Here is an 18,495-nt window from a genome sequence, read left to right as displayed (position 1 = left end):
TCTAACCCTCTAACCCTCTAACCCTCTAACCCTTTAACCCCCTAACCCTTTAACCCTAACCCTCTAACCCTTTAACCCTAACCCTCTAACCCTCTAACCCTCTAACCCTCTAACCCTCTAACCCTAACCAAAAACCCAATCCTAAGCCTCTAACCCTAACCCTCTAACCCTCTAACCCTTTAACCCTAACCCTCTAACCCTCTAACCCCCTAACCCTTTAACCCTAACCCTCTAACCCTTTAACCCTAACCCTCTAACCCTCTAACCCTCTAACCCTCTAACCCTCTAACCCTAACCAAAAACCCAATCCTAAGCCTCTAACCCTAACCCTCTAACCCTCTAACCCTTTAACCCTAACCCTCTAACCCTCTAACCCTCTAACCCTTTAACCCTAACCCTCTAACCCTCTAACCCTCTAACCCTAACCAAAAACCCAATCCTAAGCCTCTAACCCTAACCCTCTAAGCCTCTAACCCTTTAACCCTAACCCTCTAACCCTCTAACCCTAACCAAAAACCCAATCCTAAGCCTCTAACCCTAACCCTCTAACCCTCTAACCCTTTAACCCTAACCCTCTAACCCTCTAACCCTCTAACCCTTTAACCCTAACCCTCTAACCCTCTAACCCTCTAACCCTAACCAAAAACCCAATCCTAAGCCTCTAACCCTAACCCTCTAACCCTCTAACCCTCTAACCCTTTAACCCTAACCCTCTAACCCTAACCAAAAACCCAATCCTAATCCTAACCCTCTAACCTTGACCAGAACCCAATACTAACCCTCTAACCCTAACCCTCTATCCCTTTAACCTGAGATGGGTAGGTTGTGAGTTCAAACCCCGGCCGAGTCATACCAAAGACTATAAAGATTGGGTCCCATTATCTCCTGTGCTTGGCACTCAGCATCAAGGGTTGAAACTGGGTGTTAAATCATCAAAAATGATTCCCGGGCGCGGCCACTGCTGCTGCTCACTGCTCCCCTCACCTCCCAGGGGGTGATTAAGGGTGATGGGTCAAATGCAGAGAATAATTTTGCCACACCTCGTGTGTCAGACAATCATTGGTACTTTAACCCCTAACCCTTACCTTTAACTTTAACCCTAACCCTCTAACCTTAACCTTAACCAAAACTCATTACTAACCCTAACCTTTAAGAATGTGTTTAAAGGCTTCATGGAAAATGGAATGTAAATGACTCATTTTAAACATTTTACAAAAAGAGACGTCATACCCCTTAGATCAGGTTTGTCAAACTCATTTTAGCTCAGGGGCCGCTTGAAGGAAAATCTATTCCCAAATGGGCCGGAATAGTAAAATCATTGCACGATAACTTCAAAATAAAGACAACTCCATGTTCTTTACTTTGCCCAAACATAGAACAAGCACATTCTGAAAACTAATCCTCTGGACAAACCACTTCAAGTTTGTTGAAAATTCTTCATTGTGTTTCCAAGACACAATGAAGAACACAATGAGCTTAGACTTGGTCTCTACAGAACCAGGATTCAACTTTAAGTCACAGTCTTTCTGGGATTGAACAAAAAACCCAACATGTAAACCTTTCTAGGTTTCAAATGCCTAGAAATTATGTTCCTTAAAGTTGTAAACACAATCAGTGACAAAGTGCAGACCTGGGGGAGTCTAACCTTCTGGAAACTGGTCCGACTTACTGCCAGCAATGCGGACCAAGTTCTGTTACTGATTATACAGGGAGCGGACCGTCACAATCAGACAGTCCGATACTGAGCACTCCCCACAGGACTTCCGGAGGGACGCGGTCTAATACCTTCTCCAAGTCCACAGAGCACAGGTTATCAAGTTCATTGTCATTAACCACTTGATTAAATGCCTTCGAACACGTTGGAAAGAAAACCTGGCAGTTGTATCATGAACCATGAAGCAGTACTACGACCGGCCCAGTCCTGGGATTGTAAGAAATATTTGTACTGACATTTTAAACCTGAACCGTGTCCAAACCATGGATGTAGCTCCTTCTTCCCCCCCGTGCATAGACGCCATGGACGGTACAACGAAAGAGGCCCAACATCTACCCTTTCTTCCGCCACACCGTCTACGCCGCGTCGCCCTCCTTCGGAGCGTGACTTTGTCGTTTGTTCGCCAAACGACTCTGAGAGCTCACTTCACAGTTGAACTTTTCAATCGAACTTTTTATGAATACTGACATTTGGCAGGCGGCGGGGAGGACGGGTAGACTCATGCTCCTCCAAGAGCGACGACACCTCACACGGAACAAACAATGGCGTGTATTCATGAGGCCGAAGGCGGGACAAAAACAGGGAAACATCCATCATGCAACATGAACCCACACGTCAGCTGATGCAGATGAATCTCAGCACGTCTGAATATTGACGCACCTTCTTCAGCCGGCAGTCGACTTTTTGGCGGCTGATTAAATCGGCGATCTCGAAGCCTTCCAGCTCCGGTTGACACTTCCTGCACCCGAGCACTGAACTTACAATATTGGCTGCCGGTCACGCTGCTCTCTAACGAGCACGACTCCGGCAGTGGAAGGAACATTAGCATAAAAACACAGCGGCCATTAAAACAACACTGCACTTGCCTACTATATTACATAAATAACAACACTTCCTGTATGTATCAACTCTTCTTAGCGACTGGTACCTGGTTTGTGTTTTTGGGCTCTGCATAAGTGCTGAAAATGTGCCATCAAAGCATGGAGTTAGGGTGGTCCACATAACAATATTTTGGTACCGGTATCAAAATGTATATGAATACTTTTCTAAATAAATGGCCTTATTTTCTTTATTTCAACAAGAAAATCCAAGTGTACATGAAACATAAGTTTATTATTGTCATTTAGTCCTTCAATAAAATGTTGAACATACTAGACAACTTGTCCTTTAGTAGTAAGTAAACAAACAAAGACTCCTAATTAGTCCGCTAACCTATACTGTAATATATTGTGTCTTTTTTACACCTATTATTTTCTACACATTATGAGAGACAAACTGTAACAAATGGATTATTCATCTACTTCTTTATTTCCTGTTAATATCTGCTTATTTTCTGTTTTAACATTTTCTATCTACACTTCTGTTAAAATGTAATAATCACTTATTCACATTTAGTATGGATCCGATACCAAGTAGTTACAGGATCGTACAGTAAAATATATTACTTAATAAACCAATATAAATATGGTTAAGAAATACTGATGTAAAGGGTAGGTGTCGCACTGTTTTTTGTTTGAACATGTTCTATCTACACTTCTGTTAAAATGTAATAATCACTTATTCTTTTCTTCTTTGACAATTGACATTAGTTGTGGATGATACCACACATTTAGGTATGGATCCGATACCAAGTAGTTACAGGATCATACATTGCTCATATACAAAGTCCTCATGTGTCCAGGGATGTATTTACTGACTATATAAATATAATATCATTTGTTTTTGAATGAGGAAAAATACTTTGTGACGATAAAAAATATTGATGTAATACTAGATATGTTCCTGTACTTGGTATCATTACAGTGGATGTCAGGTGTAGATCCACCCATGGCGTTTGTTTACATTGTGATGCCGGTGAGCTATTGTATCCTCCTACGGTGTGTAGTGAAGCATGTTTAGCTATTCCTCGTCCTCCAGTGATAAAGCTACTTGTAAGAAACTTACTTTATTTGTCACCATGGAGGCCAGGATTTGTGATTTAGAAGTAGCTAAAACACTGTGGATGGATGTTAGCCGCTAACTAGCGAGCCATGTCTTCGGGCTGGACTATGGAAGTTCGAGGTGGAAAAAAGCCCGACAATCAGAAGAGCAAGGATGGAGGAAGAAGCATCGATCAGGGCGGTCACAACAGCACATGGAAGGTTCTAGAAAGGACGCAGAGGAGTGTTGAGGAGGGAGCGTCAGAAAGAGAGGAGGATGAAGGCGGGAGAGATTCCATCTTGCAAACAACAAACTGAGGGCCTTTGCCTCCATCAGCATCCTGCCTTTGATGTGGAAGGAGCGCTGAGACGCTGGCGGCCGGGGGCGAGCCAGAGAGGAGCGTTATGACAAGCATCGGGCCGCTTTGATGAGGCGGCCATTATTCATGTGGCGGGTGAGATGGGACGCTTGCAAAGAAGCCAAATCATAAGGACGTCTGACAAGACAGCAAAAGGAGCGCCTGACAAACTGACCTACCTGGCCGCCACTCGCCACTGCTGGGCTCACTAAGGGCTACAGGGGGCAGAGGGGGGGGGGGCAGAAGGACAGTCAGGGATTAATAACAGGATGGAGACCGCCGAGGAAAGAGGGACACAGAGGAGAGAAGCTGAGGCGCATGCAAGGAGAAAAAGGGGCGGAGACTAATCTTGTCTATCTATGATCGGCATCTCCTCCTACACTGAAGACAAGGTTTGGTCTGGGGCAGGAGGTCTGGGACAGTAGGTCTGGAGCAGGAGGTCTGGGACAGTAGGTCTGGAGCAGGAGGTCTGGGGCAGGAGGTCTGGGGCGAAAATTCTGGGGAAGGAGGTCTGAGGCAAAAAGTCTGGGACAGGAGGTCTGGAGCAGGAGGTCTAGGGAAGGAGGTCTGGGGCACGTGGTCTAGAGCAGAAAGTCTGGGGCAGGACGTCTAGAGCGGGAGGTCGGGAGCAGGAAGTGTGGGGCAGGAGGTCTGGGGCACGAGGCCTGGGGAAGGAGGTCTGGGGCGGGAGGTCTAGAGCAGGAGATCTGGGGCAGGAGTTCTAGAGCAGGAGGTCTGGGGCAGAAGGTCTAGAGCAGAAGGTCTGGGGCAGGAGTTCTAGAGCAGGAGGTCTGGGGCACGAAGTCTAAAGCAGGAGGTCTAGGGAAGGAAGTCTGGGGCAGAAGGTTTGGGGCAGGAGGTCTAGAGCAGGAGGTCTGGGGCAGAAGGTCTAGAGCAGAAGGTCTGGGGCAGGAGGTCTAGAGCAGGAGGTATGCGGCAGGCGGTCTGGGGCACGAAGTCTAAAGCAGGAGGTCTAGGGAAGGAAGTCTGGGGAAGGATGTCTGGGGCAGGAGGTCTGGGGCCGGCGGTCAGAGGCAGGAGGTCTGGGGAAGGAGGTTTGGGGCAGAAGGTCTAGAGCAGGAGGTCTGGGGCAGGAAGTCTGGGGCAGAAGGTTTGGGGAAGGAGGTGTAGAGCAGGAGGTCTGGGGTAGGAAGTCTGGGGAAGGATGTCTGGGGCAGGAGGTTTGGGGCAGGACGTCTGGGACAAAAAGTCAGGGGCAGTAGGTCAGGGGCAGAAAGTCTTGGGAAGAAGGTTTAGAGCAGGAGGTCTGGGGCAGGAGGTGTGGGGCATGATGTCTGAGGCAGGAGGTCTGGGACAGGAAGTCTGGGAAAGGAGGTGTGGGGCATGATGTCTGAGACAGGAGGTCTGGGACAGGAAGTCTGGGAAAGGAGGTGTGGGGCATGATGTCTGGGGCAGGAGGTCCCACACAGTGCTGAACACATGTGATACTGGGGGATGCTGCAACAATCCAACATGCAGACCTGGTGTCCGTCAAACACACATCAGGGGGCCTTAAAGGACCAGCATCTGGGTCTCCATCTGCCAAGAGTCTGAAGTCATTCCTGGCGGAGACCTGAAGGACAAGCAGTCCTGCACCGTGTTGACTTGTGTGTGATATCATGTGCGATACAAGCGGACGTACGGCATTTTTAATTGTGTTTTTGATATCTTGTGCGATACAAGCAGTCCTGCAGTGTTCAATTATGTGTGATATCATGTGCAATACAAGTAGACCTGCAGTGTGTTAACTTCTGTGTGCGATATCATGTGCAATACAAACGGTCCTTCAGTGTTTACTTGTGAGTGATATCATGTGCGATAAAAGCGGTACTGTATCGTGTTTACTTGTGTGTGATATCACGTACGATACAAGCATTCCTGCAGTGTTTACTTGTGTGTGATATCATGTGTGATACAAGCAGAGTGTTTACCTGTACAAAGCTAAGGGACAGATAACATCTAAATGTCCTCCCATAAGCAAACAATTGATTCTATTTTACTGAAGTCATTTATAAAAGGTAAACATGCTTGTCTATAGGAGCTAGCAGCTACACAACAGCTAAGCACACAATAGCACACAAGCCAGACATCATTTTTGAAATCATCTGCTCCAGACCACTGAGGTTTATGGGAAAGAAGTATTCATCGCACAGTAGTGTTTAGTATTTATCGCCCAGGTGCGTTTAGTACTTATCGCCCAGGTGTGTTTAGTATTTATCGCCCAGGTGCGTTTAGTATTTATCGCGCAGGTGTGTTTAGTATTTATCGCCTAGGTGTGTTTAGTATTTATCGCCCAGGTGTGTTTAGTATTTATCACCCAGGTGTGTTTAGTATTTATCGCCAGGTGCGTTTAGTATTTATCGCCCAGGTGCGTTTAGTATTTATCGCCCAGGTGTGTTTAGTATTTGTCGCGCAGGTGTGTTTAGTATTTATCGTCCAGGTGCGTTTAGTATTTATCGCGCAGGTGTGTTTAGTATTTATCGCCCAGGTGTGTTTAGTATTTATCGCCCAGGTGCGTTTAGTATTTATCGCCCAGGTGTGTTTAGTATTTATCGCCCAGCTGTGTTTAGTATTTATCGCCCAGGTGTGTTTAGTATTTATTCCCCAGGTGCGTTTAGTATTTATCGCCCAGGTGTGTTTAGTATTTGTCGCGCAGGTGTGTTTAGTATTTATCGCGCAGGTGTGTTTAGTATTTATCGCGCAGGTGTGTTTAGTATTTATTGCCCAGGTGCGTTTAGTATTTATCGCGCAGGTGTGTTTAGTATTTATCGCCTAGGTGTGTTTAGTATTTATCGCCCAGGTGTGTTTAGTATTTATCGCCCAGGTGGGTTTAGTATTTATCGCCTAGGTGTGTTTAGTATTTGTCGCGCAGGTGTGTTTAGTATTTATCGTCCAGGTGCGTTTAGTATTTATCGCGCAGGTTTGTTTAGTATTTATCGCCCAGGTGTGTTTAGTATTTATCGCCCAGGTGCGTTTAGTATTTGTCGCGCAGGTGTGTTTAGTATTTATCGTCCAGGTGCGTTTAGTATTTATCGCGCAGGTGTGTTTAGTATTTATCGCGCAGGTGTGTTTAGTATTTATTGCCCAGGTGCGTTTAGTATTTATTGCGCAGGTGTGTTTAGTATTTATCGCCTAGGTGTGTTTAGTATTTATCGCCCAGGTGCGTTTAGTATTTATCGCCCAGGTGTGTTTAGTATTTATCGCCCAGCTGTGTTTAGTATTTATCGCCCAGGTGTGTTTAGTATTTATTCCCCAGGTGCGTTTAGTATTTATCGCCCAGGTGTGTTTAGTATTTGTCGCGCAGGTGTGTTTAGTATTTATCGCCCAGGTGTGTTTAGTATTTATCGCGCAGGTGTGTTTAGTATTTATCGCCCAGGTGTGTTTAGTATTTATCGCCAGGTGCGTTTAGTATTTATCGCCCAGGTGCGTTTAGTATTTATCGCCCAGGTGTGTTTAGTATTTGTCGCGCAGGTGTGTTTAGTATTTATCGTCCAGGTGCGTTTAGTATTTATCGCGCAGGTGTGTTTAGTATTTATCGCCCAGGTGTGTTTAGTATTTATCGCCCAGGTGCGTTTAGTATTTATCGCCCAGGTGTGTTTAGTATTTATCGCCCAGCTGTGTTTAGTATTTATCGCCCAGGTGTGTTTAGTATTTATTCCCCAGGTGCGTTTAGTATTTATCGCCCAGGTGTGTTTAGTATTTGTCGCGCAGGTGTGTTTAGTATTTATCGCGCAGGTGTGTTTAGTATTTATCGCGCAGGTGTGTTTAGTATTTATTGCCCAGGTGCGTTTAGTATTTATCGCGCAGGTGTGTTTAGTATTTATCGCCTAGGTGTGTTTAGTATTTATCGCCCAGGTGTGTTTAGTATTTATCGCCCAGGTGGGTTTAGTATTTATCGCCTAGGTGTGTTTAGTATTTGTCGCGCAGGTGTGTTTAGTATTTATCGTCCAGGTGCGTTTAGTATTTATCGCGCAGGTGTGTTTAGTATTTATCGCCCAGGTGTGTTTAGTATTTATCGCCCAGGTGCGTTTAGTATTTGTCGCGCAGGTGTGTTTAGTATTTATTGTCCAGGTGCGTTTAGTATTTATCGCGCAGGTGTGTTTAGTATTTATTGCGCAGGTGTGTTTAGTATTTATTGCCCAGGTGCGTTTAGTATTTATCGCGCAGGTGTGTTTAGTATTTATCGCCTAGGTGTGTTTAGTATTTATCGCCCAGGTGCGTTTAGTATTTATCGCCCAGGTGTGTTTAGTATTTATCGCCCAGCTGTGTTTAGTATTTATCGCCCAGGTGTGTTTAGTATTTATTCCCCAGGTGCGTTTAGTATTTATCGCCCAGGTGTGTTTAGTATTTGTCGCGCAGGTGTGTTTAGTATTTATCGCCCAGGTGTGTTTAGTATTTATCGCGCAGGTGTGTTTAGTATTTATCGCCCAGGTGTGTTTAGTATTTATCGCCAGGTGCGTTTAGTATTTATCGCCCAGGTGCGTTTAGTATTTATCGCCCAGGTGTGTTTAGTATTTGTCGCGCAGGTGTGTTTAGTATTTATCGTCCAGGTGCGTTTAGTATTTATCGCGCAGGTGTGTTTAGTATTTATCGCCCAGGTGTGTTTAGTATTTATCGCCCAGGTGCGTTTAGTATTTATCGCCCAGGTGTGTTTAGTATTTATCGCCCAGCTGTGTTTAGTATTTATCGCCCAGGTGTGTTTAGTATTTATTCCCCAGGTGCGTTTAGTATTTATCGCCCAGGTGTGTTTAGTATTTGTCGCGCAGGTGTGTTTAGTATTTATCGCGCAGGTGTGTTTAGTATTTATCGCGCAGGTGTGTTTAGTATTTATTGCCCAGGTGCGTTTAGTATTTATCGCGCAGGTGTGTTTAGTATTTATCGCCTAGGTGTGTTTAGTATTTATCGCCCAGGTGTGTTTAGTATTTATCGCCCAGGTGGGTTTAGTATTTATCGCCTAGGTGTGTTTAGTATTTGTCGCGCAGGTGTGTTTAGTATTTATCGTCCAGGTGCGTTTAGTATTTATCGCGCAGGTGTGTTTAGTATTTATCGCCCAGGTGTGTTTAGTATTTATCGCCCAGGTGCGTTTAGTATTTGTCGCGCAGGTGTGTTTAGTATTTATCGTCCAGGTGCGTTTAGTATTTATCGCGCAGGTGTGTTTAGTATTTATCGCGCAGGTGTGTTTAGTATTTATTGCCCAGGTGCGTTTAGTATTTATCGCGCAGGTGTGTTTAGTATTTATCGCCTAGGTGTGTTTAGTATTTATCGCCCAGGTGCGTTTAGTATTTATCGCCCAGGTGTGTTTAGTATTTATCGCCCAGCTGTGTTTAGTATTTATCGCCCAGGTGTGTTTAGTATTTATTCCCCAGGTGCGTTTAGTATTTATCGCCCAGGTGTGTTTAGTATTTGTCGCGCAGGTGTGTTTAGTATTTATCGCGCAGGTGTGTTTAGTATTTATCGCGCAGGTGTGTTTAGTATTTATTGCCCAGGTGCGTTTAGTATTTATCGCGCAGGTGTGTTTAGTATTTATCGCCTAGGTGTGTTTAGTATTTATCGCCCAGGTGTGTTTAGTATTTATCGCCCAGGTGGGTTTAGTATTTATCGCCCAGGTGGGTTTAGTATTTATCGCCCAGGTGTGTTTAGTATTTGTCGCGCAGGTGTGTTTAGTATTTATCGTCCAGGTGCGTTTAGTATTTATCGCGCAGGTGTGTTTAGTATTTATCGCCCAGGTGTGTTTAGTATTTATCGCCCAGGTGCGTTTAGTATTTGTCGCGCAGGTGTGTTTAGTATTTATCGTCCAGGTGCGTTTAGTATTTATCGCGCAGGTGTGTTTAGTATTTATCGCCCAGGTTTGTTTAGTATTTATCGCCCAGGTGTGTTTAGTATTTATCGCCCAGGTGTGTTTAGTATTTATCGCCTAGGTGTGTTTAGTATTTATCGCCCAGGTGTGTTTAGTATTTATCGCCCAGGTGTGTTTAGTATTTATCGCCCAGGTGAGTTTAGTATTAATCGCCCAGGTGTGTTTAGTATTTATCGCCCAGGTGAGTTTAGTATTAATCGCCCAGGTGTGTTTAGTATTTATCGCCCAGGTGTGTTTAGTATTAATCGCCCAGGTGTGTTTAGTATTTATCGCCCCGGTGTGTCCAGTACTTCTAGTCAGGTTGTGAACGAGGTGGAATGTTCTCGTCTTCTAGTCTTTGGCAGGTGGTCCCTCTGCAGCACTTGTGAATGACGCCAACAATAAAGCTCGGCGTGATTTCATCCTTCTGTTTGAAGCTGCTCAGGTGTGGCCTCAGAAAGACCAGGTGCAACATGCATCTTCCCCAAGCCTTCATCTGGTCCTGAGGGACACTTTCCCTCTTTCCCTGCGCTCCCTTCTTCACGTGGACAGTCTTGATGTATGCCGCGGTGGAACAAAAAACAGCTGTTGCTCCCTGAGACTGCTCCTGTGCAGAAGATGTCTTCGGACTGGTCCTCCTCCCTTGTTGGCGTTGTGCACACTTCTGCGTGGCCGGCATGTGACACCACCATTTCCACTGCCGACATCTTGGTAAGTACTCCTTTCTCCAGATGAAACGGTGTGGTCATTAGGACCCACTTGAAACAATCTACTCACTTCAACCGGTAATTGTGCATCGTTTATAAATACTGGAACTGAAGTCTACCATCCGATTCTTGGGTTGTAACGATTCGATTCAGAATCAATTCTCCATTGAACAGCATTCTCAGGTCTTTTAAAAAAGGTATGCACAATAGCAAATATGAGGGCAAGAAAAAATCAAACTAAACTCCTATGGAGGGGGCTCAGTGTGAGACCAGGAAAAACCTTGATCATAGCACATATACAGTGGTGGACAAAAGTGTACGTACACTTGTAAAGAACATGATGTCATACCTGTCTTGACTCTCCAATCATTTCTTATTTTTTTGTGATGTAGTGATTGGAGCACATACTTGTTGATCACACAAAACATTCATGAAGTTTGCTTCTTTTATGAATTTATTACGGCTCTACTGAAAATGTGAAATGTTTGTTTCACCTGACTTCACACGGATAAAGATAAGACCTTCTGGAGAAAAGTTCTGTGGTCAGATGAAACAAAAATGGATCGGACGTGACGACAGGTTGTAGAGGACGCTAAAGGCAGTGCCTTTAAGAAACGCCCCTAATATTGTTGTCCGGGTGGAAATCGGGAGAAATTCGGGAGAATGGTTGCCCCGGGAGATTTTCTGAAATTCGGTAATCTCCCAGAAAAATCGGGAGTGTTGGCAAGTATGTTCACGACCTCCTAGCTTTGTCCTCCAGATTGTCCGCCTCTCACTCATCACTTCTGGTAAACACTCAGCAATTCATTCCTACACATAGTCTTACACCATACACCCTTTGGGCTTTGTCACACGCCATCCCTTTGTTGTTTAATTAATTATATTGTTCATTATTTATTATATTATATATATATATATATATATATATATATATATATATATATATATATATATATATATATATATATATATATATATATACAGAGCAATATTGCCCCCTTATGGTGCTGTGCCGTCACAACTCCCTCCTCCAGCCATTACAATTTGTAAGTTAAAAAACTTATTTTCAAGGTGTGGCGGTAATAAAAAATGCTGTGGTGGTGTGCAACATTTGACTACATGAAGGGGACACCCTGATAGTGTTGTTCTGTTCAGTTACCACAAACCTCTACAAAAAAGCAATAGGCACTGAGTTAAGTAGCAGTTGCTTGAAAGTATGTAAACGACAGCTAAAACTCCTCCGAGAGGAATTAAATCCACACTTGGACTTGTGGGCTGAGTGCAAAAATTTCATTTTTAATGTCCTGAGGCAGCCGGCGTGTTCAGTGTGCTTGTAGGAGAGTGGGCGTCAACGTGGAGAAGATGGCGGGTAGCAGCTTCAACGCATTATCACGCCGTCTTTCCTGATTGGCCAAATATGTAAATGCTGTGGTCGGAATTAAAAGCAAGTGACGCAAACTTTTCCCCACACACTTATTGAGGAAGGCATATAAAAAGGTGTGGTAGATGCAGCGTGTGGACGTTTGAAGGCATGCAAAAAGGTGTGGTAGATGCAGCGTGTGGACGTTTGAAGGCATATAAAAAGGTGTGGTAGATGCAGCGTGTGGACGTTTGAAGGCATATAAAAAGGTGTGGTAGATGCAGCGTGTGGACATTTGAAGGCATATAAAAAGGTGTGGTAGATGCAGCGTGTGGACGTTTGAAGGCACACAAAAAGGTGTGGTAGATGCAGCGTGTGGACATTTGAAGGCACATAAAAAGGTGTGGTAGATGCAGCGTGTGGACGTTTGAAGGCATGCAAAAAGGTGTGGTAGATGCAGCGTGTGGACGTTTGAAGGCATATAAAAAGGTGTGGTAGATGCAGCGTGTGGACGTTTGAAGGCATATAAAAAGGTGTGGTAGATGCAGCGTGTGGACATATGAAGGCATATAAAAAGGTGTGGTAGATGCAGCGTGTGGACGTTTGAAGGCACACAAAAAGGTGTGGTAGATGCAGCGTGTGGACATTTGAAGGCACATAAAAAGGTGTGGTAGATGCAGCGTGTGGACGTTTGAAGGCATGCAAAAAGGTGTGGTAGATGCAGCGTGTGGACGTTTGAAGGCATATAAAAAGGTGTGGTAGATGCAGCGTGTGGACGTTTGAAGGCATACAAAAAGGTGTGGTAGATGCAGCGTGTGGACATTTGAAGGCATATAAAAAGGTGTGGTAGATGCAGCGTGTGGACGTTTGAAGGCACACAAAAAGGTGTGGTAGATGCAGCGTGTGGACATTTGAAGGCACATAAAAAGGTGTGGTAGATGCAGCGTGTGGACGTTTGAAGGCATGCAAAAAGGTGTGGTAGATGCAGCGTGTGGACGTTTGAAGGCATATAAAAAGGTGTGGTAGATGCAGCGTGTGGACGTTTGAAGGCATATAAAAAGGTGTGGTAGATGCAGCGTGTGGACATTTGAAGGCATATAAAAAGGTGTGGTAGATGCAGCGTGTGGACGTTTGAAGGCACACAAAAAGGTGTGGTAGATGCAGCGTGTGGACATTTGAAGGCATGCAAAAAGGTGTGGTAGATGCAGCGTGTGGACGTTTGAAGGCATATAAAAAGGTGTGGTAGATGCAGCGTGTGGACGTTTGAAGGCATATAAAAAGGTGTGGTAGATGCAGCGTGTGGACATTTGAAGGCATATAAAAAGGTGTGGTAGATGCAGCGTGTGGACGTTTGAAGGCACACAAAAAGGTGTGGTAGATGCAGCGTGTGGACATTTGAAGGCACATAAAAAGGTGTGGTAGATGCAGCGTGTGGACGTTTGAAGGCATGCAAAAAGGTGTGGTAGATGCAGCGTGTGGACGTTTGAAGGCATATAAAAAGGTGTGGTAGATGCAGCGTGTGGACGTTTGAAGGCATATAAAAAGGTGTGGTAGATGCAGCGTGTGGACATTTGAAGGCATATAAAAAGGTGTGGTAGATGCAGCGTGTGGACGTTTGAAGGCACACAAAAAGGTGTGGTAGATGCAGCGTGTGGACATTTGAAGGCACATAAAAAGGTGTGGTAGATGCAGCGTGTGGACGTTTGAAGGCACGCAAAAAGGTGTGGTAGATGCAGCGTGTGGACGTTTGAAGGCATATAAAAAGGTGTGGTAGATGCAGCGTGTGGACGTTTGAAGGCATATAAAAAGGTGTGGTAGATGCAGCGTGTGGACATTTGAAGGCATATAAAAAGGTGTGGTAGATGCAGCGTGTGGACGTTTGAAGGCACACAAAAAGGTGTGGTAGATGCAGCGTGTGGACATTTGAAGGCACATAAAAAGGTGTGGTAGATGCAGCGTGTGGACGTTTGAAGGCATGCAAAAAGGTGTGGTAGATGCAGCGTGTGGACGTTTGAAGGCATATAAAAAGGTGTGGTAGATGCAGCGTGTGGACGTTTGAAGGCATATAAAAAGGTGTGGTAGATGTAGCGTGTGGACGTTTGAAGGCATGCAAAAAGGTGTGGTAGATGCAGCGTGTGGACGTTTGAAGGCGATACAAAAAGGTGTGGTAGATGCAGCATGTGGACGTTTGAAGGCACATAAAAAGGTGTGGTAGATGCAGCGTGTGGACGTTTGAAGGCATATAAAAAGGTGTGGTAGATGCAGCGTGTGGACGTTTGAAGGCATATAAAAAGGTGTGGTAGATGCAGCGTGTGGACATTTGAAGGCGATACAAAAAGGTGTGGTAGATGCAGCGTGTGGACATTTGAAGGCGATACAAAAAGGTGTGGTAGATGCAGCGTGTGGACGTTTGAAGGCGATATAAAAAGGTGTGGTAAATGCAGCGTGTGGACATTTGAAGGCGATACAAAAAGGTGTGGTAGATGCAGCGTGTGGACGTTTGAAGGCGATATAAAAAGGTGTGGTAGATGCAGCGTGTGGACATTTGAAGGCATGCAAAAAGGTGTGGTAGATGCAGCGTGTGGACGTTTGAAGGCGATATAAAAAGGTGTGGTAGATGCAGTGTGTGGACGTTTGAAGACATATAAAAAGGTGTGGTAGATGCAGCGTGTGGACATTTGAAGGCGATACAAAAAGGTGTGGTAGATGTAGCGTGTGGACGTTTGAAGGCGATATAAAAAGGTGTGGTAGATGCAGCGTGTGGACATTTGAAGGCACACAAAAAGGTGTGGTAGATGCAGCGTGTGGACATTTGAAGGCGATATAAAAAGGTGTGGTAGATGCAGCGTGTGGACGTTTGAAGGCATATAAAAAGGTGTGGTAGATGCAGCATGTGGACGTTTGAAGGCGATATAAAAAGGTGTGGTAGATGCAGTGTGTGGACGTTTGAAGGCACCTAAAAAGGTGTGGTAGATGCAGAGTGTGGACGTTTGAAGGTGATATAAAAAGGTGTGGTAGATGCAGCATGTGGACGTTTGAAGGCGATACAAAAAGGTGTGGTAGATGCAGCGTGTGGACGTTTGAAGGCGATATAAAAAGGTGTGGTAGATGCAGCATGTGGACATTTGAAGGCATGCAAAAAGGTGTGGTAGATGTAGCGTGTGGACGTTTGAAGGCAATACAAAAAGGTGTGGTAGATGCAGCGTGTGGACATTTGAAGGCGATATAAAAAGGTGTGGTAGATGCAGCGTGTGGACATTTGAAGGCACACAAGAAGGTGTGGTAGATGCAGCGTGTGGACATTTGAAGGCACACAAGAAGGTGTGGTAGATGCAGCGTGTGGACATTTGAAGGCATATAAAAAGGTGTGGTAGATGCAGCGTGTGGACATTTGAAGGCACATAAAAAGGTGTGGTAGATGCAGCGTGTGGACGTTTGAAGGCGATATAAAAAGGTGTGGTAGATGCAGCGTGTGGACATTTGAAGGCATGCAAAAAGGTGTGGTAGATGCAGCGTGTGGACATTTGAAGGCACATAAAAAGGTGTGGTAGATGCAGCGTGTGGACGTTTGAAGGCATGCAAAAAGGTGTGGTAGATGCAGCGTGTGGACGTTTGAAGGCATATAAAAAGGTGTGGTAGATGCAGCGTGTGGACGTTTGAAGGCATATAAAAAGGTGTGGTAGATGCAGCGTGTGGACATTTGAAGGCATATAAAAAGGTGTGGTAGATGCAGCGTGTGGACATTTGAAGGCACATAAAAAGGTGTGGTAGATGCAGCGTGTGGACGTTTGAAGGCGATATAAAAAGGTGTGGTAGATGCAGCGTGTGGACATTTGAAGGCATGCAAAAAGGTGTGGTAGATGCAGCGTGTGGACATTTGAAGGCACATAAAAAGGTGTGGTAGATGCAGCGTGTGGACGTTTGAAGGCATGCAAAAAGGTGTGGTAGATGCAGCGTGTGGACGTTTGAAGGCATATAAAAAGGTGTGGTAGATGCAGCGTGTGGACGTTTGAAGGCATATAAAAAGGTGTGGTAGATGCAGCGTGTGGACATTTGAAGGCATATAAAAAGGTGTGGTAGATGCAGCGTGTGGACGTTTGAAGGCACACAAAAAGGTGTGGTAGATGCAGCGTGTGGACATTTGAAGGCACATAAAAAGGTGTGGTAGATGCAGCGTGTGGACGTTTGAAGGCACGCAAAAAGGTGTGGTAGATGCAGCGTGTGGACGTTTGAAGGCATATAAAAAGGTGTGGTAGATGCAGCGTGTGGACGTTTGAAGGCATATAAAAAGGTGTGGTAGATGCAGCGTGTGGACATTTGAAGGCATATAAAAAGGTGTGGTAGATGCAGCGTGTGGACGTTTGAAGGCACACAAAAAGGTGTGGTAGATGCAGCGTGTGGACATTTGAAGGCACATAAAAAGGTGTGGTAGATGCAGCGTGTGGACGTTTGAAGGCATGCAAAAAGGTGTGGTAGATGCAGCGTGTGGACGTTTGAAGGCATATAAAAAGGTGTGGTAGATGCAGCGTGTGGACGTTTGAAGGCATATAAAAAGGTGTGGTAGATGCAGTGTGTGGACGTTTGAAGGCACATAAAAAGGTGTGGTAGATGCAGTGTGTGGACGTTTGAAGGCACATAAAAAGGTGTGGTAGATGCAGCGTGTGGACGTTTGAAGGCATATAAAAAGGTGTGGTAGATGCAGCGTGTGGACATTTGAAGGCGATACAAAAAGGTGTGGTAGATGCAGCGTGTGGACATTTGAAGGCGATACAAAAAGGTGTGGTAGATGCAGCGTGTGGACGTTTGAAGGCGATATAAAAAGGTGTGGTAAATGCAGCGTGTGGACATTTGAAGGCGATACAAAAAGGTGTGGTAGATGCAGCGTGTGGACGTTTGAAGGCATATAAAAAGGTGTGGTAGATGCAGCGTGTGGACGTTTGAAGGCATATAAAAAGGTGTGGTAGATGCAGCGTGTGGACATTTGAAGGCGATACAAAAAGGTGTGGTAGATGCAGCGTGTGGACATTTGAAGGCGATACAAAAAGGTGTGGTAGATGCAGCGTGTGGACGTTTGAAGGCGATATAAAAAGGTGTGGTAGATGCAGCGTGTGGACGTTTGAAGGCATATAAAAAGGTGTGGTAGATGCAGCGTGTGGACATTTGAAGGCGATACAAAAAGGTGTGGTAGATGCAGCGTGTGGACATTTGAAGGCGATACAAAAAGGTGTGGTAGATGCAGCGTGTGGACGTTTGAAGGCATATAAAAAGGTGTGGTAGATGCAGCGTGTGGACATTTGAAGGCGATACAAAAAGGTGTGGTAGATGCAGCGTGTGGACGTTTGAAGGCGATATAAAAAGGTGTGGTAAATGCAGCGTGTGGACATTTGAAGGCGATACAAAAAGGTGTGGTAGATGCAGCGTGTGGACGTTTGAAGGCATATAAAAAGGTGTGGTAGATGCAGCGTGTGGACGTTTGAAGGCATATAAAAAGGTGTGGTAGATGCAGCGTGTGGACATTTGAAGGCGATACAAAAAGGTGTGGTAGATGCAGCGTGTGGACGTTTGAAGGCGATACAAAAAGGTGTGGTAGATGCAGCATGTGGACGTTTGAAGGCACACAAAAAGGTGTGGTAGATGCAGTGTGTGGACGTTTGAAGGCATATAAAAAGGTGTGGTAGATGCAGCGTGTGGACGTTTGAAGGCATATAAAAAGGTGTGGTAGATGCAGCGTGTGGACATTTGAAGGCGATACAAAAAGGTGTGGTAGATGCAGCGTGTGGACATTTGAAGGCGATACAAAAAGGTGTGGTAGATGCAGCGTGTGGACGTTTGAAGGCGATATAAAAAGGTGTGGTAAATGCAGCGTGTGGACATTTGAAGGCGATACAAAAAGGTGTGGTAGATGCAGCGTGTGGACGTTTGAAGGCGATATAAAAAGGTGTGGTAGATGCAGCGTGTGGACATTTGAAGGCATGCAAAAAGGTGTGGTAGATGCAGCGTGTGGACGTTTGAAGGCGATATAAAAAGGTGTGGTAGATGCAGTGTGTGGACGTTTGAAGACATATAAAAAGGTGTGGTAGATGCAGCGTGTGGACATTTGAAGGCGATACAAAAAGGTGTGGTAGATGTAGCGTGTGGACGTTTGAAGGCGATATAAAAAGGTGTGGTAGATGCAGCGTGTGGACATTTGAAGGCACACAAAAAGGTGTGGTAGATGCAGCGTGTGGACATTTGAAGGCGATATAAAAAGGTGTGGTAGATGCAGCGTGTGGACGTTTGAAGGCATATAAAAAGGTGTGGTAGATGCAGCATGTGGACGTTTGAAGGCGATATAAAAAGGTGTGGTAGATGCAGTGTGTGGACGTTTGAAGGCACCTAAAAAGGTGTGGTAGATGCAGAGTGTGGACGTTTGAAGGTGATATAAAAAGGTGTGGTAGATGCAGCATGTGGACGTTTGAAGGCGATACAAAAAGGTGTGGTAGATGCAGCGTGTGGACGTTTGAAGGCGATATAAAAAGGTGTGGTAGATGCAGCATGTGGACATTTGAAGGCATGCAAAAAGGTGTGGTAGATGTAGCGTGTGGACGTTTGAAGGCAATA

At 45.2% G+C, this 18,495-nt stretch overlaps 1 protein-coding gene across 6 annotated transcripts in view; it reads right to left on the bottom strand.

The window, feature by feature from the left end:
• negr1 (neuronal growth regulator 1) overlaps window positions 1–18,495 on the bottom strand; it is a 275,110-nt gene that overhangs the window by 66,050 nt on the left and 190,565 nt on the right. Inside the window, exon 7 of one of the 6 annotated variants that reach the window (XM_061884008.1) lies at window positions 4,172–4,207. The exons of the other annotated variants lie outside the window; for them this stretch is intronic. Coding sequence (XP_061739992.1) covers window positions 4,172–4,207 — 36 coding nt within the window. The remainder of the gene's footprint in view (window positions 1–4,171; window positions 4,208–18,495) is intronic. 6 annotated transcript variants of the gene reach the window in all.

This window comes from Nerophis ophidion, linkage group LG22 (assembly GCF_033978795.1).
Source record: "Nerophis ophidion isolate RoL-2023_Sa linkage group LG22, RoL_Noph_v1.0, whole genome shotgun sequence".
NCBI classification, from domain to species: Eukaryota; Metazoa; Chordata; class Actinopteri; order Syngnathiformes; family Syngnathidae; genus Nerophis; species Nerophis ophidion.
Note: the sequence above shows the minus strand (reverse complement) of the source record. Positions and strands in the feature narration are given on the sequence as shown.